At 52.4% G+C, this 19,471-nt stretch overlaps 3 protein-coding genes across 18 annotated transcripts in view; 2 read left to right on the top strand and 1 right to left on the bottom strand.

Annotated features, from left to right (window-relative positions):
* On the top strand, positions 1-7,820 carry CD72 (CD72 molecule). Its single transcript, XM_072841843.1, has 9 exons — positions 1-230; positions 317-424; positions 1,082-1,153; positions 1,700-1,789; positions 2,334-2,669; positions 5,441-5,592; positions 6,217-6,335; positions 7,052-7,198; positions 7,470-7,820. Exons 1-8 carry the CDS (start codon positions 149-151, stop codon positions 7,191-7,193), a joined length of 1,101 nt encoding a protein of 366 aa, XP_072697944.1. The 5' UTR covers positions 1-148; the 3' UTR covers positions 7,194-7,198; positions 7,470-7,820.
* Positions 7,756-13,552, bottom strand: TESK1 (testis associated actin remodelling kinase 1). 2 transcript variants are annotated; one of them, XM_072841836.1, is made up of 11 exons: positions 13,341-13,552; positions 11,865-12,654; positions 11,631-11,752; positions 11,452-11,500; positions 10,782-10,928; positions 10,372-10,454; positions 10,104-10,194; positions 9,768-9,851; positions 9,526-9,615; positions 9,270-9,384; positions 7,756-8,936 (listed from the first exon to the last, which is right to left on the bottom strand). In XM_072841836.1, the coding sequence occupies exons 2-11, from the start codon at positions 12,081-12,083 to the stop codon at positions 8,050-8,052; spliced, it is 1,887 nt and encodes a 628-aa protein (XP_072697937.1). In that variant the 5' UTR covers positions 12,084-12,654; positions 13,341-13,552; the 3' UTR covers positions 7,756-8,049. The 2 variants fall into 2 exon arrangements, with proteins under 2 accessions (XP_072697937.1, XP_072697938.1); XM_072841837.1 differs by lacking the exon at positions 13,341-13,552 and adding an exon at positions 13,098-13,249.
* Positions 12,630-19,471, top strand: part of CIMIP2B (ciliary microtubule inner protein 2B) — a 24,633-nt gene continuing 17,791 nt past the window's right edge. For 3 of the 15 annotated variants that reach the window (XM_072841856.1, XM_072841853.1, XM_072841850.1), the window contains exons 1-2: positions 12,631-13,838; positions 15,615-15,698. The gene's annotated coding sequence lies outside the window, so the exon portion shown is untranslated. Of the gene's footprint in view, positions 13,839-13,875; positions 14,397-15,614; positions 15,699-16,193; positions 16,667-19,471 lie in introns of those variants that run through there. The other 12 variants (XM_072841849.1, XM_072841848.1, XM_072841847.1 and 9 more) reach the window with 8 other exon arrangements.

The raw sequence follows: 19,471 nt of genomic DNA, 5'->3' as shown, positions 1-19,471 counted from the left end.
AACTGGAAGTCAGAGGGTAAAGCACTAAGCTGTGCAGTCACAGAAGGAAGACAGAGCCTCCGAGTGTGAAGGGACAGAGGGGAGAGTGGGAAGCTCTGGGGCTGGTGGAAGAAAGGGTAGACGGGTGGGAGCCGGGTTGCTCAGGGCAATGGCTGAGGCCATCACCTATGCAGACCTGCGGTTCGTGAAGGCTCCCCTGAAGAAGAGCATCTCCAGCCAGTTAGGACAGGGTAAGGGTGGGCAAGGCATCTCCTTGATTCCGCATCCCCAGGCTCCCTCATGACCCCACCCTCACCTCCACCATTTCTCTCTTCAGACCCAGGGACTGATGAGGATGAGGAGCTTACCTATGAGAATGTACAAGTGTCCTCAGTCTCAGGTGGGCCCTTGAGTTTGGCTTCTTCTGGAGTAGGAGACAAAGCAGGTACGGAGAGCCCAGAGAATGTGTGTGTGACCGGGCGGGCTGTGTGAGCGTGTGTCTGTGTCTTGAGCTGGGAGTCCAGGTATCCTTGGGGGGGGGGGGGGGGGGGCGGCACAATATCCCTGGGAAAGGAGGGGGTGCTTAGGAGAGAGAAGAATGACCCGTGGATAAATGGGAGCCAGGGAAGAATAAAGAGCCCAGGGCCAAGGTGGAGATCCCAAAGGGGTGACAGGGGCTGCGGGGAGAGATTGGGGCAGCCCCTGTGGGGAGATGAATTCGGATGGGAAACGGGAAGTCACGGGACAGAGAAAGGGTAGGGGAGAGGGATGAGAGCACTTCTGGGGAGACGGTTGGGAAACGCGGATGCGGGCAGTGCTGAAAGAAACCTAAGGGGAGACCCAGGAGGGAAAGGAGGGGGTCCCGGGAGAGCGGATGCAGTAAGACCCAGGAGAGACAGGAGTCCTGGGGGAGATGCGGGACTCCGGAGAGTGCTAAGGGTGTCCCCGAGCATCACAGACGTCGCCGAAGGCGTCCGGGACCGGACTGGGGACGGGGCGGGGGGGGGGGGGCGCCGGGGAAGGGGAGAGGGGGAGCTGGTGGGAAGAAGGGGAATTTCCCGGGGCTTCCCGACTTCGAACTCGAGTCGCCGCGGGTCCGCAGGGCTCCAGGCAGAGCAGCCAACTGCGTCCTGGGGCTCCGTGACGTCACCGGCTGCCGGGCGGCTCCTCGCGGGTGAGTCGCGGGCCCTCCCCGCCGGCGCGCGCCCCCGGCTGCAGGGCGGGGCAGCGCAGGGGGGCGGCGAGGGTCGCGCGGCGGGGGGGCTGGCCTGGGCCGGTGCCGGGCCCGGCGGTGCGCGGGTCGGCTCCCGGGAGTGAGCTCGGGGAGCAGCGCTCTGGGCGCGGCGGGCAGCCCCGAGGCCCCCTCCCCGCCCCTTCACCCCCATACCCGTGTGTATCATTCCCCCAGGTTGACCCAGATCTTCCCTCCTCCCCCTTTACGGTGTCCCCGTGCACATACCCCCTGTCCTCTGTCCCCGTCTGGGATTTGTTCCCATCCCACCAGGTATCGCTCCTCAATCCTTACCAGTAACGATTCCAGCCCTTATTCTGGAACACCTTCCTTCCGCTACCTGCGGAAACTCACGACCCGACGAACCCCACCATACCAGCACCAGTCCTCTGAGGGATACTCTTTCCCGTGAATATCCCCACTCACTCAGCCCCGCAGCCTACAAACTTTCCTGGGGCTCTCTGCCCTTCATCCCACTGTCTCCCTAAGGCCGTGCAGCCTGTATGCAGTACCTCTTTCTTGGCCTGCTCCTCACCTGCCTGCTGTTGGGGGTGGCCACCATCTGCCTGGGAGTGCACTGTGAGTATGACTGTCCCCCACTGCCCATGTACCCTGAGCAATATTCTCCCCTACTCTCCCCAACAGCTGCCCTTCCTCTGGGCAGGGCCCAGTCACTACCACTACATGCTTAGCTTTTTGTCTGGTTTCCAGCCAGGTCTGTTTTAGAGTGCCATGTCTTCCTAAATTGTCCTTACCTAACCCAGTACCTCCTTAAGCTTTAGGCAGTCAGATCTTACATTTCAGCCTGTTATGCAAAAATTTGCAAGAAGCAGAAAAACGGGGATCCCTGGGTTACTCAGCGGTTTGGCGCCTGCCTTTGGCCCAGGGCGCGATCCTGGAGTCCTGGGATCGAGTCCTGCCTCGGGCTCCCGGTGTGGAGCCTGCTTCTCCCTCCTCCTGTGTCTCTGCCTTTCTCTCAATCTCTGTGTCTATCATGAATAAATAAATAAATAAATCTTTAAAAAAAAAAAAAGAAGCAGAAAAAGGACTGACGCTGAAGAGTCAGGGTACCAGGGCATAGCTGAAGAAGATGTTCTTCAAATCTCTCATTATGGCCGAACAGATCTGCAGGTTTCTCAGCAGCTCCAGCAGACCAACAGGGTTCTGGAAACCACTAACAGCAGCCTAAGGCAGCAGCTCCACCTGAAGATAACCCAGTTGGGGAAGAGGGAAGAGGATCTACAGGGGTCCAGGAGGGAACTAGCCCAGAGTCAGGAAGCACTACAGGAGGAACAGAGGGTTTGCCAGGCCACCCAAGAGCAGTTACAGGCCTGCCAGTCTGAGAGGGAGAAGACAAAGGAGGCCTTGCAAAGTGAGGAGGAGCAAAGGAAGACCTTGGAGCAGAGGCTGAGCAGCTTTCGGGACACACTGAAGCTCTTATTCAGATGCCCCTTATCAGGTATCTGCTCCGGGAGAGGAGAGATGGGAGGGTCTGCTGTGAGGGATGGATTGAAGTGAAGAGACACTCCTGGCAGGGGTCTATCTGGCAGGGAGCCATTGGGTTGTTGAGGAAAGGGATAGCAAATGAGAGTGGTGGCCAACAGAGAGGAGGATCAAGGTGCATTCCAGATTTAGGGTGACTCACCTAACTCTAAGGCAGATCCTGCAGGAGGGAGGAGGGTGGCAGCCAACAATGCAGATCACACTGTCCAAAGCACCAAACTCAGGTCTCCCATGGCTTGATATCAGTGTCAAAGATCTGAGAAGCCCCTGAATTGGGTTGTGAAATTGGTTGTTTACACATTTTTCTAAAAAGAGGGTCTGTAGCTTTAATTATTTCTCGCTACATCTGAGATTCCCCAGGGGTTAAAATTACTGATTGATGAAGTGCAGGCTGGTGGTGGGGCAAGGTAGCTAAAGCTCTCAAGCGTGGGTAGCACTCAGGATGAGGTGGGTGGGGGTAATGTGGGGTAGGGAGCTGGGGTGGAGAGTTCATCTATTTTGAAGGCAGGAGCCCAGGCAGTATGTGTGTGTGTGTGTGGGGGGGGGGGGGGATGAGGGAGGAGGCCGCATAAAAGGGGAGAGGCTGGGCAAGAAGCAGGCTGAGGTTTGAGGCAGGGAACCGGGCCCTAGGTGACTGGAATGTTTGTGGACTGGCTACCTATGGTCCAGGTTAGGCTCTGTCTAGCTCAGGGGGCATTGGGATACTCCCCCAAGGCTTAAGACGGTGAGATGATGTGCAGACACCCAGCTCTCATGTCTTTAGCCTTCTCATTCTCATTGACCCTCAGTCACAGGCATCGCTGCCCCCATTCCCTCAGCATCCTGAACTGCTCTTCTGCTCGAAGGCTGGTTTCAGACCTCCACGCTGACTGCAGCTGCCTCCTCCAGGCTTTCCCCACCTTCTTTAACCTTAGTGAGGCCTCCAACCCACATCTCCCATTTCTTCGCTTTGCATCAGCTGTCACTTCTCTCCACCCATCTTGGCTTCTGGGACCCATCACTTCAACCACTTCAACCACTCATTTTTTCTGTTGTCCTGGTGCACAGACTGGCAATCTCAGCTCTGGATGAACTGCCCACCTTGCCCAGGCCTGCACCCAAGTGTTCCACATTGTGCAAGCATTTGCTTGGTGCCGCCAAAACGCTAGCCTCAACCTCAGCCAGTTGCTCAGTGCTGCTCAGAAGCTGTGCAGTGCTCGGCTTGCTCTCTATGATGGCTCCTTACCCTACCATCCTCTCTGTCACTTTCAGCAGGTGCCTTACTCTGTCAGAAAAATTCCCTCCATTTTTCACCACCGAATCTATATGTCCATTCACATTTTTGCTCACCCTCATCTTTTGCAAGGATAAAGGCAACAACTTGCTGCATCATTTCTCCTAAACATCCCTCTCCACCCCCATCCTCACCCCTGCCGTCCCCATCCACTTTTCTTTTTAAATCTTTTTTTTTTTTTTTAATTTATGATAGTCACAGAGAGAGAGAGAGAGAGAGAGAGGCAGAGACACAGGCAGAAGGAGAAGCAGGCTCCATGCACGGGGAGCCTGACGTGGGATTCGATCCCGGGTCTCCAGGATCGCGCCCTGGGCCAAAGGCAGGCGCCAAACCGCTGCGCCACCCAGGGATCCCCCCATCCACTTTTCATGTGGCAGCCAGGGCAGTCCTTTCAAAACGAAAATCTGATCATGTCATTCCAGTTAATTAATCACATCAAAAGTTATGGAATGCACACTATATATGTCCAGCACTGTGCCCAAACACTTGGAATATAGCCAATAACAAAATTCCTCTATGTAAAACCCAACATTGACTTACTCTTCCTGGTAATATGAAAATAAGAAAATCCTTGGCCTGGCTTCCAAGATCCCTGCCTATCTTTCAGCATGCCACTTACCCTTCACCCTCTTTCATTTGGCCACACTGACTTTGTATTCTTTTTAGTTGCCATAGGACAGAAACTCAAGAGGGTAGCTGGGCGAGGACATGAGAAAATGTAGATAGAAGAGAGGGAGCTGGGGAAGGAAGGATCTTTGAGTGACACAGGTAGGACTCATGGAACAAAGCAATGAGAGATGTGGGTTGGGATGAGGAGCTCAGATTGGGGTATGGGCTATGAGGGTAAGAGGGATGTTTATTGCTTAGAGATAATCAGGAACAGAGAAGAGTTGGATTTTGAGGTGGAAGGGAGGGAAATGGAGAGAGTTCACATCAAGTGTCTGACGATTTCAGCAGTACAAGAACCAAAGTTATTACTTGTGGAAGAGTGGAGAGAGGGGGAAGGAGGTGGCTGGCAACTTGGAGGGTGTGGGCAAGTTTCGAATATGCAGTGAGGAATGCTGTAAGGAGCTCCTGAGATGAATAAGAGGCTGATGAACACTTATGGGGCGGCCCAGGTGAAGCCAGCCAAAGTGTAGGGGGTGAGGGGACTGCAATCATTCAGAAATTGAGAATAGTATCACCACCCTATTAAGATAAACCCCTCAGACTGTTGTTAAGGAGTGCTGTTGTGAATATTAAAGACTTTTACTAAATCTGCATAGGAATGGGATTACCAGGGGAGGCCCAATACAGATCCGCAAAGACGAAGGGCTAGGAATGAGTGAAGATGCTGGGATTAGACCAAGGTGGGCACTGTTAGCGACCAGATTGCAGGGTCGTCAGTCTCCTCCCAAACAGAGAGATCTCCCTTCGGGTCTGGGCTGTGCTGTCACATTCTCTCTGGTTTGTAGACAACTGCTGTCCCATGGGATGGATACTGAATGAGAGGAGTTGCTTTTACATCTCATATACGGAGAGAAGTTGGGAGGAGAGCCGAAATCACTGTAAATCCCTGTCCTCTGACCTGGCCGAATTCAGTGAAAGTTCTGTTTATTCTCATACGGTAAGCATACCCTTACTGGCAGACTGTAGTGGGTACTGTGAAGTAAAGGGGTAGATGTCATTGAGTCAGGAATGGCATTGCATGCGTCCCTTTTCTGTGCAGCTTCTCAGCACACTGCTCCAGGCAGCCCCTACCAACTGACTGGAGTTGGCACGAGAGTTGAAGCTCATGAACCTTCTTTACTTTAACCTGTTTCTCACCTTGGCTTTCTGGTCAACACTACAGGGCTGTTTAACAGCTTCTTTGACTCTCTTGGCCTCTCAAGCAGAGAGATCCCATATCTGGTGGGCTGGATTGTAGGGATTGGCTCCTTATGATCAGAGCAGCCCACAGAAGGACTCCCCTTCAAAGACTAGCAGAAATTCTTACCCAGCAGCAAGGTGAACTGAAGGGCCAGCCTGCATCTGCAAGGTGGCACTTGAAGGCAGCAGGGACAGGTCACCGATGAGGTGATGTTATGCATGTCAGACAGAGACAGTCCTCTTGTCAAAGCTCAGGGACCTCCTTATAGTGTTCATTTTCGTCCATCAGCCCACATCCCCTCCATCCTATGCTGTCCCCCATCCACTGGAATATTCCTCATCATTCTCTACATACCTCTTGTCTCTCTGAATCGCCCCTCAGATTGCATATGGCAACAGAGCGTGGAAGATGTTGACACAAATTAGTCCGCCTGGTTCATTTTGGGTTGTTCACAGCTTTCTTAAGAAGTGGCAGCAGGGTGACAATAAAAGAGGCTCTGGGTAAGTCTGTTAGGACTCCTGGGAATATTCAACTCATAATTCCTTCATAAAGACATAGCAATGAGATTCCCCTTCTGCTCCCAAAGTTTTGGGAGGTCCTACCCCCAAAATTCTTTCGCAAATCAATATTGTAATTACCTACTAATCCTTTTCCTTTACTTAATAACTCTTTAGGATAGTCTTATTCACTGTCCCCTCCCCAGTACCTGGCAGTCTCAGGTACTTTTTTTTTTTTTTAAGTTACTAGGTTGGGACCCACATCATTTTTGTCTTGAAGCAGCTGAGGCTTTAGCTAGGACTTCATAGCTCATAAACCCTGGCATTCTAACTTCCCATCCATTGACAAGGCTACCCAAACTGAGGTGGCACCTTCTCAGTCAGGGCCTCTCGGGGGACTAGAGTTGCCTTAGGTGAGGTAGGGAGCAGTGAGGCAACTTTGAAGATCAACTCCAGGGACCCTGAGACAGGGGAGTCATCTACATTCCCCAACTGGAGTTTCCATTTTTAAGATCTTAGGTGATTTTTCCTTCCCCCAGGCCCAAAGCCTCTTTGGGTTAGAGTAGACATCTGTCCCTGAACCACACTCAAATGAGGCCTTAGGCAGGCAAGGCGGGTTAGGACTTCATGGTGTTTAACGCGGGGCAAGGGGAGAAAAGGGAGGGTGGGCTTGGGTGGGGGGGCAGAGCTTATCCCAGTTCTACCTCACCACCCTTTAGGTATTATGGTCAAGTCTCAAGATGTTACAAGGTACAAAGTAGTCGGCTAAAAATGCTGCCGGAGGTCTGTACTTCTCTTCTTCCCTGCATCTGTGAGATGGCAGCTTTCAAGCATCCGGATGAGGACCACATTTTGACCTGAGTTGGGTAAGCATGAGGGATCCACTGAGTCATTGGAGTTGGGGAGCAGGCAGGGAAAGGGACTCAGAGCAGGGGTAAAATTTATGCCCAAGAGAGCTGGTCACCTCTACCGCCTTCAGAATCTCGGTCTGTTTGGTGGGGGCGGGGGCGGGGGGGGGAGGTTGGGCAGGGAAGGCTTAGAACCACTGGGAGGCTGCCAATGTGGCTGTCCAGGGAGGTGGGATGAGCTGGATGTGTCCTTAGCAACAACCATTGAGCTGACGCCTTACTCTTACAGGTACTTATGCCAACAAGAGCCTGTGGCCCTCACCCGACTGCCATCTGCACACCCTAAGATCATCTCCCTCCAGCATGCCCCCACTCTGCCTGGACAGTGCCCAGCCAAGGGCTGATCCATGCCCAACACTCCTAGCCAGCCTGCTGTCTGCTTGAAATCCCATCCCAGAAACTGGAGTGCTTTGGGAACTGGGTGAAGAAGTCTCCAGAAGAGATTTTGGCCTCCCGAGGAATTTCCCATTGTGGACTTGCAGGGAGGGTGGAGGAGGGCGCATGGGCTGAGTGGATAAGGGCAGCCCGGAGCCAGCCAGGCAGTTTTATTGAAATATTTTTAAATAATTTGCACGTGTTAGTCTCATGTGTCAGCAATGCTTTGTCTGGTTCAGTGATCGCCCACGGGAGAGCAAGCCCAGGGGCCAGAGAGGAAATGTTCTGTCTCGTGAGTCCATGCTGAGGTTCCTCTATGTGGGGAGAGGAGGCGGTCAGCCCATCTGGGGCTGGCACCATCCAATGTGTGTGCTCTGTCCTCACGGGGCATCCTGAAGGCCAAGGTTGGAGGCCAGAGACCACAGGCCCCACCGCTAAGAGCGCGCCCCAGGCAGCTGCAGACCGGGTGTGGGAGGCTTGGCGTGGTGCCCTCGGTGGCAGAGGAGACTGCCCGCCTCACAGTTCAGGTTGCGGTAGCGGGCAACAGCTGGTGTGGGGCGAGGGCACATGGATAGGAAGCCAAAGCTGAAAGGGCCAAGACAGCAGCCGGGGCAAGGCAGCCCCTCATCAGACTCCCGGGGAGCTGAAGGGGGCGGCGAGGGCTCTGTCCGCTCCAGGGCCGCTGCCCGGGGAAGGCTATGCTGGGCCCGGTTCCACGGCTCCCCAGCCCAGCCTTGCGGGGAGCTGACCACCACAGCTGGGGGGTTGTTGTTAAGGGCAGGTCCTGGTCTAGGGGACCAGGGCTGGGAGGCCGAGGAACAAGTGCTGATGAAGTTGTCTGTGGCCACGGCCAGGGGCAGCTGGGGAGCCGGTCCTGGGGGTTCTGGCTCAGGGCTACTGCCCTCACACTCCATTCTTTCTTCAGCCGAGGGGCCCACAGTGGGAGGGCCAGGACCTGGCAGTGCTGTCTCCATACGTCGGGGAAGCTCAGGGGATGATGGTAGTGAGCGGCAGCGACGGGCAGGTGTCCCAGGCTGGACCAGGGTCTCTGGAGCGGTCACTGAGGGCAGCTGCATGGAGGGCAGTGGTGATGGCGGTACAAGGGGCAGGGGGGCAACTGGCTTGCTGGGTGTGTCCAACAGCTTGATCTTGCCTCCCCTGAGGTCTTCCCGGAGTGAGAAGGGGTTGACTCGAGTCAGATTGTCCCCCCAGTTGGGGGGTGATTCTGGTGATGGGGGCAGGAAGAGGTCTGACCGGCTTCGGGAAAGCCGGGGGTCTGGCCTAGGAAGTGTGGCTGAGGGACCCCCTCTTGAAACAGACCCTGTAAACAGAGAAGTTTGTGGTTACTGTTCTCAGCATTCATTGTAGCTCCTTGAGGCCTCATTATTCACCAGGAGGTTGGTGGAACTAGAGCTTATAAGAGGGAGTCCCACTGGGTACTCTGGACGGGGAGAGGGGGGGATGTCACCTCTAGCCCTCCCTTACCTCTTCTTTCCTTCTTCCCTCCCTTGGCTCTAGAATTTGAAAATGTCTTATTTGAGATATCCTTTCACCACTCCCACTTCTCAACTCAAATACACGTAGTCTTAATTCCTTGAATTCTAAGGAAGAGAGGTAAAAGGAATTCAGTTGGGTCAGGGTCATGCTCACTTACTCTGATTGTGTGTCAGGGGAGCCCTGGGGACAGGGGCTGGCTCAGGCAGCTGCTCCAGGATCCATTCCAGGTGCTGGGTGATCTCGGTGAAGGGAGCACGAGTGCTAGGTTCCATCTGATGGGTGGAAACAGGGATAGCTTCATTCAATGCTCCTCCAAAAGAAGGTCTCTACATTTTCCTCCCACCACCTGGAGCAGGAAAGCCTTGCCAACTGACGGATGGGGGTGGTGGGCAGAAAGAGAGTGAGGCTCTTACACTGCAGCAATGGATGGCCAGGAGCAGGAAGGGTAGCGGGCAGTCATCCCCCACCAGGGTCCGGAAAGCAGGCACGTCCAGGCCAAAGTCCTGCAGGAACAGAGAGGCGGAGCCTTCAAGTCTGCCTCCCTTGGGTTCTCCTTCTGACCCCCAATCAGGACCTCAACCTCCAGGGAACCCTCCTTGGTTAAAAGCTGCCCAGTCTGGCGTGCCTCCTTTTCAAACCTGGAGACATCATTCACCTCAGTTCGGGGCAGGTAATCCGGGTCTGCAGGTACTCTCGCGATGAGCTCACAGAGGACAATCCCAAATGCAAAGACATCGGCCTGGGAAGAGGAGAGAATGTCATTGGGAGGAACTGATAGTTTTCATGTCAGGATTTTGTCAGAATATTCCAGAATTTGGGGGAAGTCTTGCTGGTTTCATGTGTTGGAGAGGTGCCTATGAGGGGCTGAGCGGGGGGGTTTGGGGGTCTCCTAAATATTCAGTATGGCTGTTAAAGAACTTGGGATGGGGCCTTATAAAAGTATCTCAAGGGTCCCTGGAAGGCCTTGGAATCTGAAGGCTTGATGTCTTACCTTCTCATCATACAGCTCACCCCGCAACACCTCTGGAGCCATCCAGTATGGAGAACCTACCACAGCCAATGGCTCCTTTCTTACCCCTTCCCTGCAGGGGTAGGGGCAGAGTGATCAGAAACATCCCACTCAGACACCCCCCCCCCTAAACAAAAGGGGATGAGGTCAGCCCCCTCCCCACTCCAAAGGAACTGTCTCTGGGGGCTTCACTTAGATAGGGACCTTCTAGAAAGTTTTTTTTGGGGGGGCACAGGAGCATTCACCTCACCTATACACAGGAATCTTTTCAGCCAGCCCGAAGTCACCCACAACAGCCGTGAAGCCTCGGTCTTCCCGTCGTATCAGACAGTTCTGACATACACATAGCATCCCCACATACCCATCACCTTCTGTTCTCTGATCTCCTAGTATATATACCCTAAAGCCCTATCACTCCAGAGTAACCTCAACTCTCTCTGACCTCCCAGTTCTCCAGTGTACCCCAATCTTTCAATATTATCACTTCAAACATAGCATGCTTAGCCCCTCAGAGCTCCCTCCCCCCCAGTCCCCATTCTCCAGTGCCTTGTTACTCCAACATCGTAACTTGTCTACTATCCACATTCCAACATCAGGGGGCCAGTTATAGTGTAACAGTCTCAAATCCCTTTCATGCCTCTATTCACCTGGCCAGCCTACCTTGGATGTTAGGTCTCGGTGGAATACACCTTTGGCATGCAGGTACCGCAGGCCACGGGCAATGTCCAGAGCCAGGCGGAGCCTGACAGGCCAGGATAGAGGTTCCGGGGAGCTGAGCAGCTGTTCCAGAGTCCCCCCATTCATATACTGGGGCATAGAAGGAGATGAAGAATGAGTGTCAAGATTTCCATCTGTACTCTAGGTCTCCCACTTGTAAGTCAGAGGACACTCAGGAGGATCGCAAAGGTCAGAAGGGTGAGTCTGTGCTCTAAGGTCCCTCCCCACTCATCTTCTAGGGCTGTCCTGTCCAAGACATGAACAACTGTTTAAATTATTAAGTTCAAATAAAATTAAACATTTAGTTCCTCAGCCACACTAGTCATATTTCTACTGCCACATGCAGCTGTAGAACATTTTCATCACTGTGGAAAGTTCTGTTGGACAGCACTGTTAGAGCACACATAGAGAATGTAACCAACTGAGGCATTTTATTTGTGGTTAGCCCAAAGGGAAGTTCAGGGAAGCCTCTCATGGGAGGAGGTCCTGCTGCCTCTCATTATTCCTCTGTAGATGCACTTGGCCCTGACTCTCTCCCCCCTAGGTGGTGGCGGTGGTGGTGGTGGTGGTGGTGGTGGTGGTGGTGGTCCCCTCCTTCCGGGCCCATCCTCACCTCTGTAAGAGCGTGCAGCTGCCCCTGGTGCACACAGACCCCCATGAACCTGGAAGAGGATGGGGAAGATAGAAGGGTAGACTGTTAAGAGTCCAGGCCCCTCTACAGTTCCCGCTTTTCCCGCGGGATCTTTCCTCTTCTCCCAGCAAGCTTCTCAGCAAGCGGCCGGGGCCGCTCACCTTAGGATGTTGGGGTGTCGGAGCCGGTTCATCAGCTGCACCTCCCGTAGCGTGTTTCCTCGGTTACTGGGGAGTCTGTTCATTTTCAGCACCATGACTTGCCCTGACTGTCGGTGCCTAACCTGGGGACGGCAGATCCGCCAGGTCGCGCGGGGTGTCCGGGTCTGGGTCCCCTAGTTCCAGCCTCCCGTCTAAGGCTCGGTCCCGCCCCTCTGCCCTCTCTGCTGATCCTACCTTATAGACCTCAGAGAAGAAGCCGGCCCCGATCTTTTCGGCGCAGTGGAAATCGTCCACGCGCGCCAGGCTGGACACGGCGCTGCGGAGAGCCCGGTAGGAGGAGGGGCGGCCCCGGCCAGGGCCTCCACCCGTGCCCCCCGGCCCCGGGGGCCCCTCCCCCGGGGCCTCTCCGGGCCCTGGCCCAGGGCCCCGCAGTGGGGGCCGTTCCCCGGCCATGGCCGGGCCCCCAGCCCGGGCCTGCCTCACATGGCAGGGTCCCCGGGGCCCGGGCAGGCCGCGCTTGCCATGGGCGTGCGCCCAGCCCGATCCCGGACGCCGGGGCTCCCGCTCCCGCCCTGGAGAATGGAAGATCCGCGGAAGATCTTGGGCCCGCCCCCGCCGCGCCGGCTTGCAGGGCCCGGGTAGACGCCGCTCCGCTTCGCTCTGCGTAGGGCCTGGGCCTGGGCCTGGGCCGGGCGGTGGCGGCGGCTCTCCTGGGCGCCGGCGGGCAGGCGGGCGGCGGGCGGCGGGCGGCGGGCGGCGGGCGGCGGGCGGGCTCCCCGCAGGCGGAGGCGGGCGGGCTGGCGGGCGGGCGGGCGGCCGCTGCTCCGCTTCGCCGCTGGGGCTCAGGCTCCGCGGCCTGCCGGGGGCGGGGCTGAGCCGGGCCTCCGCTTAACTCCTTCCAGCCCGGCCCCCGGGCAGCGGCCACGCCCCCTCAGGTAGGCACCCCGCAAGCGGTGACCGCGACACCCTAGGCGAGCGGGTCTGGGACGTTGGGGCCAAGAGAGTTCAGGCCCGAGCTAAATGGCTGAAGGAAATTACGGGCTGGTTGCGCGTACGCGCGGCTCGGGTGTCTTCCAGCTGCCCTTTCTCTCTTCCCACCCTCAGGCCACGGACTTGAGAGCCGGGCTCAGGACGCCGCCGGATTCCTGGGCTCCGTGGACCAGCGGGGCAGAAAAGTAGCCCCTTCCGGGCCAGCCACGGTCGGAGGGAGCCCAGCAGCCTGCCTGCCTTCCCGGCCCCCGCTCTGGCCCGGCCTGCCCATCTCCCAGGTCTCCACCCCTGCGCCTCTGGATTCCCGGACACCTTTGCCCCTCTCGGGCGGCTCCGATGCCCTCGCGAGCCTGTGGCCAGTCCGTCCCCGGTGTGGCCCCGCACACCTCCCTACTCCATCCTGCCTCCCTGGAACACAGTTCAAAGGAGCAGAGGGGTATCCGCCCGGTGACCACCCGGCCCGAACCTTCCCCTTACTCTTTCCAGCAAACGGCCCTATCTCTCGGCAGAGAAGCCTCCACCTGCCCGGAAGCCCCTCCTTCCGTGGGGTCCCGCCCCTCAGCAGAAGCCCCGCCCCCCGAGGGGCCCTTCCCCTTCCCTCAGTGAGACCCCTCCCCGCAGGGCGACCGTTTCTCCAGAGAGAGCCGCCGTCAGCGGCGCCGGGACCCCTCCCGGCGACGTCCCTCCTCTGTGTGTTCCTCCCTCACAACGAGACCCCACCTCTCAGAGAGACGCCACCGGTCTTTGTGACCCCTCCTCTCAACGTGGCTCCTCCCCTCCGTGCGCCCCAGCCCTTAGGAGTGTGACCGCCTCGGGAGGGTTCGGCCCTCCACCTCGTAGGAATCCGGTCTGCCCCCTCCGGCTAGAGGGAGAGCTGCAGCCGGCCTCCTTCCCGTCGGCGCTGGGCCCGGAACGCGCACGCCCCGCGCACCCGCCGTACCCAGAGCTTCCGGTTCTCCGCTGGCTGCCCCTCCCCCCCGGGCGTCGGCGAAATAGCCAACTACCGCCAGGGATTAGAGTGACGTCGCTGGATCCGGCCGACGCCTCCGGGGCCGCGGGGGTGGGCGGCAGTGAGCAGCTTGCCACCTAGCGGCGGAAAGGAGGGCGGCGGGCGTGGAGGCTGCAGGTCCCCGGAGCCAAACGGGCTGCGACAGAGCTTGCGGGAGGAAGGGTGAAGTCTGTTCAAAAATTCTCCAGTACCGCATTTCTATTTTTGTGGTAAGACGGAAAGGAAATTAATACAAGTACAGGCCGCATCCGTGTGGGGGTGCTCGCCTTCTAACAGAGTTCTGGCCCGTGTCTGTGAGCGTTGGAGCCGAGTTCGATTGAATTGCCCAGGGCTGGGGCGCCAGGGCGGCTCAGTGGGTGAGCGGCTGCCTTTGGCTCAGGTCGTGATCCTGGGGTCGTGGGATCGAGTCCCGCACGGGGATCCCCGCAGGGAGCCTGCTTCTCCCTCTGCCTAGGCCTCTGCCTCATGAGTAAATAAATGAAAGTCTTAAAAACAGAAAAGAATTGTTCAGGGCTAATGAGTAGAGAAAAAGCAGTCTTAGCTATAAACGATGCATTGGAGTCGGAAGAAGGCCTGGTGCACCGTACCACATTTGGAGAGAGGATGAGAGAAATTCAGTCATCCTGGAGCCAGTGGAGATGGGCCAGTCTTGAGAACAGCATATGCTTGGGTCTTGTACATCATATTCATTCTTCCAGAGGCGATTTGCTTTCAGCAAAACAAACCCAGTCATCACCTTAATTTTAGCAGCCACAACTATTTAATTTGTAAGTTTGATTTCTATAGTGGTGTGAGTTCTATAAACACTAGGAATTTCTGCTTCGTTTTGCTAAAATAACGTTATAATTGGTAACTCACATATATCTGACTCTTGATCTGAGTTTGAGGGTTACTGTTGGCGGTGGTAGTAATTCCAAGCAGAGAGCCAGGATCCTGGTTTAGAAAGCTCACTGTGGTTGTGGTATGGAGGCAGGGAGACTGCCCATGTTTCAGTCAGGAGAGGATGACAGACAACTAGGATAGGGATAACAGGGAAGGAGAGGAGGAAACATTCAACCACTACGGGAAAACTTGCTGATTGATTTGGCATCCAGAGTCAGTCAGTTCAGTGGAGAGAAAGCATCCGCCAGGATGTTTTTTTTTTTTTTTTTTTTAATTTAAGATTTTATTTATTTATTTGAGAGAGAAATAGAGAGAGCACTAATAGGGGGTGAGGGAGAGGGAGAGAGAGAGTCCCCCTCCCTGAGCAGGGTGCCGGATGTGGGGCTCAATGCCAGGACCTGGAAATGATGACCTGAGCTGAAGGCAGATGCTTAACTGCCTGAGCTACACTGGCACTCCAGCCAGGATCATTTTTAAGTTAGTACCTTAGATGACTGCATGATATCAACTGAGATAAAGAATCCAGGAGGAGGAAAGTTTGGGTGGGGAAGACGTGATTGCCATAAGAAAAGGGGTGATGATAAAGGAAACTATGAAGGTAAATGCCATCATCCAAGTAGGGTGTAAAGAGGGGGAGAAATGGGCTGACGGTCCTGGGGAACACCAACATTAAAAGGGTGGGTGGGGGGCACCTGGGTGGCTCAGTCAGTTAAGCGTCTGACTTTGGCTCAGGTCATGGTCCCAGGTCCCTGGGATGGAGCCCTGCTTCTGGCTTCCTGCTCATCAGGGAGTCCACTTCTCTCTTGCCCTCTGCCCCTCCTCCCACTTGTGCTCTCTCTCTCTCTCTCTCTCAAATAAATAAAATCCATAAATAAATAAATAAATAGGTGGGTGGATAAAGAGAATTCCATGAAGGAGCCTGAGAAGAAACAAGCTGAAAGATAGGAAGTGAATCTAGAAGGGCTGGTGCCATGGAATCCAAGGAATGGGGAATTTAGGCAAAGTGGAATAATGAACAGCATTAAATAGTAGTAGGGGGTCTGCTAAGATAAAGTTTACGTATCCTCAGGCTATTAGAAGATCCTTTTGTTGTTGTTTTTCAGACTTTTATGATGGAAAATGTCAAACATGAAAAAAAAAAAAAGAAGAACAATAGAGAAAGAACAGTGAATCCTTATTGACCTTGGGTAAGACCATTTGTGGAGACCCTTGTGCAAAATCACTTACCCATGCCTCATTGTACTGTTGCCATAAGTGTCCTGGCTGAGGTGAAGTGCCTGCTTTCATGTACCTCGTATGCCAGTGGTTCTCCAAAGATCAATTCAGAGCCAATCTTGTTTCATATATATTCTCTTACCCCAACTAATTATCTGGTGTATATTTCTGATATTATTTCATTAATAAATATTTCAGTATGTTATCTCTAAAAGATAAGGATTCTTCTTTAAAACAAAATCACAGTACCATGTCATATCTAAAAACCCCCAATAATTCCTTAATATCAAGTATCTATTTGCTCACATTTCCCCTATTGCCTTATAAATATTTAGTTAAAATATTAAAAGTCAAATAAGGTCTATACTTCATACCTGATATATCTCTTAAATCTTTTTAAGTATTTAAGTTCATCCTCCACCTTTTTTCCCCTTACTGTCTTTGTTTAAATATTTTTTTTAAAATAGTCTCTACACCCAACGTGGCACTTAAACTTAGAACCTTGAGATCAAGAGTCGGATGCTCCATCGATTAAGCCAGCTAAGTGCTCCTGTTTATTTTTTTTTTAAAGTAACCATGTCATTTGTCCTATAGAGTTTCTCTAAGTCTGAATTTTTCTGACCTGCTTCTGGTATAATTTAGCATGTTTCTCAGTCCCATATATTTCTGGTAGATTGCTAGAGACTTAAATTTATTTTTATATTTTTATATTTTTAAAAATATTTTATTTATTTATTATTCGAGAGAGAGAGAGAGAGAGAGAGAGAGAGGCAGAGACACAGGCAGAGAAGCAGGCTCCATGCAGGGAGCCCAACGTGGGACTCGATCCTGGGTCTCCAGGATCACGCTCTGGGTGGAAAGTGGCACTAAACTGGTGAGCCACCCGGGCTGCCCGAGACTTAAATTCAGATTTGATTATTTTGGCAAAACTAATTCATAGGTGAGTTTTTATTTTTATTTTTATTTTTTGGTTAGGACTCTTATCAGGAGGCATAGAGTGGCCTTTTTGTGAGGAAAACGTTGATGACCCTTGTCCAGACCAGTTTCTCAAACGTGGCACAATTGAGACTTTGGGCCAGATAATTCTTTATTGTTGGGTGGCTGGCTATGCATTGTAGGAGGTTTAGCAGCATCCCTCGTCTCTACCCACTGGATGCCAGTAGCAGCTCTCCTGGTTGTGACATCAAAAATGTCTCTAGGCATTGCCAGTTGTCCCTTTGGGGGACAGAATTGTTCCTGATTGAGAACCACTGCTCTAGTTTCATTACTGTAGGAGTTAGAAAATAATATTCTCATTCTATTCTTCCTTCCTTTCTCTACAAAGAGAAACTTCCACACTTGGTTGTTACCCAGAGATATATTTCATGTAGGAAAGACAAGAAAAATGCTTGTTTTCCTTTTATTTTACTAGCTTTTAGTGAATTGGTTCCCTTGCATCCTCAAAAAGTGAGTTTTTTGGGGATCCCTGGGTGGCGCAGCGGTTTGGCGCCTGCCTTTGGCCCAGGGCGCGATCCTGGAGACCCGGGATCGAATCCCACGTCGGGCTCCCGGTGCATGGAGCCTGCTTCTCCCTCTGTCTGTGTCTCTGCACCTCTCTCTCTCTCTCTGTGACTATCATAAATGAATAAAAATTAAAAAAAAAAAAAAAAAAAAAGTTTAAAAAAAAAAAAAGTGAGTTTTTTTTTTTTTTAATGTCCGTTTTTGTTTTGTTTTGTTTTTTAGAGAAAGCATGTGAGCAGGGGGGGGGGGCAGAGGGAGAGGGGGAGGGAGAATCTTAAGCAAGCTCCATGTTCAGTGTGGAGCCCGAGGCAGGGCTCAATTACATGATCCTCAGATCATAACCTGAGCCAAAATCAAAAGTTAACTGACTGAGTTACCCAAGCATTTCTTTTAAGATTTTATTTATTTATTCATGAGAGGCACACAGAGAGATATAGGCAGAGGGAGAAGCAGGCTCTCTGTGGGATGCCTGATGTGGGACCAATCCCAGGACCCCAGGATCATGGCCTGAGCTGAAGGCAGATGCTGAACCACTGAGCCTCCCAGGTGCCCCTCTGAGAGTTTTTTTTTTTTTTTTTTTTATAGTACCATTATGAACTTATAATTTAACACATGTATGATGTGTCTCAATCATGGGCTGTTTTTATCTTTTTTTTTTTTTAAACCAATTTGGGGCAGCCCTGGTGGCTCAGTGGTTTAGCGCCACCTTCAGTCCAGGACATGATCCTGGAGATCCAGTCCCATGTCCGGCTTCCTGCATGGAGCCTGCTTCTCCCTCTGCCTCTATCTCTGCCTCTCCCTCTCTCTGTGTCTCTCATGAATAAATAAATAAAATCTTTAAAAAAAAATAAAACCAATTTGGATCTTTTAAATTTTATTTATTTATTTTGCCATACAGAAAGTTTATTATTAAATTGACAAATTTTATCTTTGTGTTTTTATCATTTTTAAATTGTCCTATTTTGACCAGGGGGAACTTATTCAAATTGGCTCCTGAGTCCTTTTGATACAACCCTTAAGGTTTCTTGCTATTTGATAGGGTAAAATGTTCCAGGCTCATTTTGTGCACTTCTGGACTAGAGGTAGTATCAGCTATTTTTTTCAATGATTCATAGTTCCTCTTAATTGGAAGTGGTTTTTAGAGACCACAATCTAGCTTCTAGGGATATAAGATTATTTGACCTTAGGAAGAGCTGTTTCATGAATATCAATTACATGTACTCGAGCTTGCTCTCTCTCGTTTTCTCTAAAATAAATAAATAAATCCTAAAAAAAGGATATGGGGTGCCTGGGTGGCTCAGTTGGTTGAGAGTCTGACTTCAGCTCATGTGCTGATCCTGAGGTCCTGGGATTGAGCCCCAAACAGGCTCTCTGCTCAGGAGGGGCAGGGAGTCTGCTTGTCTCCCTCTTCCTTTGTTCCTACCCCTGCTGGCCCTCTCTTTCTATCGAATAAATAAATAAAATCTTTTTTTAAAAAAGATTTTATTTATTTATTCACGAGAGACACAAGAAAGAGAGGCAGAGGGAGGAGAAGTAGGCTCCATGCAAGGAGCCCGATGTGGGACCTGATCCTGGGAATCTGGGATAACACCCTGAGCCAAAGGCAGCTGATCAACCACTGAGCCACCCAATAAATCTTAATTTTTTTTTTTTTTTTGAGAGAGAAAGTGCCGCAGGGGAAAGGGTAGAAGAGAGAGAGAGAATCTCAAGCAGGCTCCATGCTCACTCATGGAGAGCCCAATGCAGAACTTGATTTCAGGACCCTGAGATCATGATCTGAGCAAAATCAAGAGTTAGATGCTCAACTGACTGAGACATCCAGGCGCTCCAATAAATATATCTTAAAAAATCCAGGGGCATAAAACAACAATTACTAATTCTCATAAATCAGTGGGTTGACTGAGGTCAGCATTCTGAACTAGGATTAGCTAGAGTATTTTGCTTTGTACCATCTGTCTCTCTACCTGGGAATAGCCAGATAGTCTGGGCATGTTCTTCTCATGGTGATGGAAAAAAGGTAAGAAGACATGTATGGTTTTGCAACTGCTTTCATGTCTTTGGGTTCTAACATGACTGTCAACATTCTAGTGGCCAAAGTAAGTCCTATGGCCAAGCCCAGAGTATACTTTGTCTATAGTGGGGATGGTAGGAAGGGAGAAAAGACTTCTAAACAATGATACAGGATATTAATTAATTTTCTAAAATTAAACCAACTCTGCATTTATAGAGTAAACCTAACTTGATC

Source organism: Canis lupus, chromosome 10, assembly GCF_048164855.1.
Source record: "Canis lupus baileyi chromosome 10, mCanLup2.hap1, whole genome shotgun sequence".
Lineage (NCBI taxonomy): Eukaryota > Metazoa > Chordata > Mammalia > Carnivora > Canidae > Canis > Canis lupus.
This window is presented reverse-complemented; position numbering and strand designations above follow the sequence as displayed.

What these genes read in the sequence shown, in the direction of transcription:
- CD72 (XM_072841843.1), top strand. Translation starts at nt 149, where the DNA reads ATGGCTGAGGCCATCACCTATGCAGACCTGCGGTTCGTGAAGGCTCCC. An exon ending in ATTCAGATGCCCCTTATCAG is followed by an intron (nt 2,670 to 5,440) that starts GTATCTGCTCCG and finishes TCTGGTTTGTAG; the next exon opens with ACAACTGCTGTCCCATGGGA. An exon ending in GACAATAAAAGAGGCTCTGG is followed by an intron (nt 6,336 to 7,051) that starts GTAAGTCTGTTA and finishes ACCACCCTTTAG; the next exon opens with GTATTATGGTCAAGTCTCAA.
- TESK1 (XM_072841836.1), bottom strand. Translation starts at nt 12,083, where the DNA reads ATGGCCGGGGAACGGCCCCCACTGCGGGGCCCTGGGCCAGGGCCCGGA. An exon ending in GTGAGCTGTATGATGAGAAG is followed by an intron (nt 9,852 to 10,103) that starts GTAAGACATCAA and finishes TCCTCTTCCCAG; the next exon opens with GCCGATGTCTTTGCATTTGG. An exon ending in ATTACCTGCCCCGAACTGAG is followed by an intron (nt 9,616 to 9,767) that starts GTGAATGATGTC and finishes CTGTTCCTGCAG; the next exon opens with GACTTTGGCCTGGACGTGCC.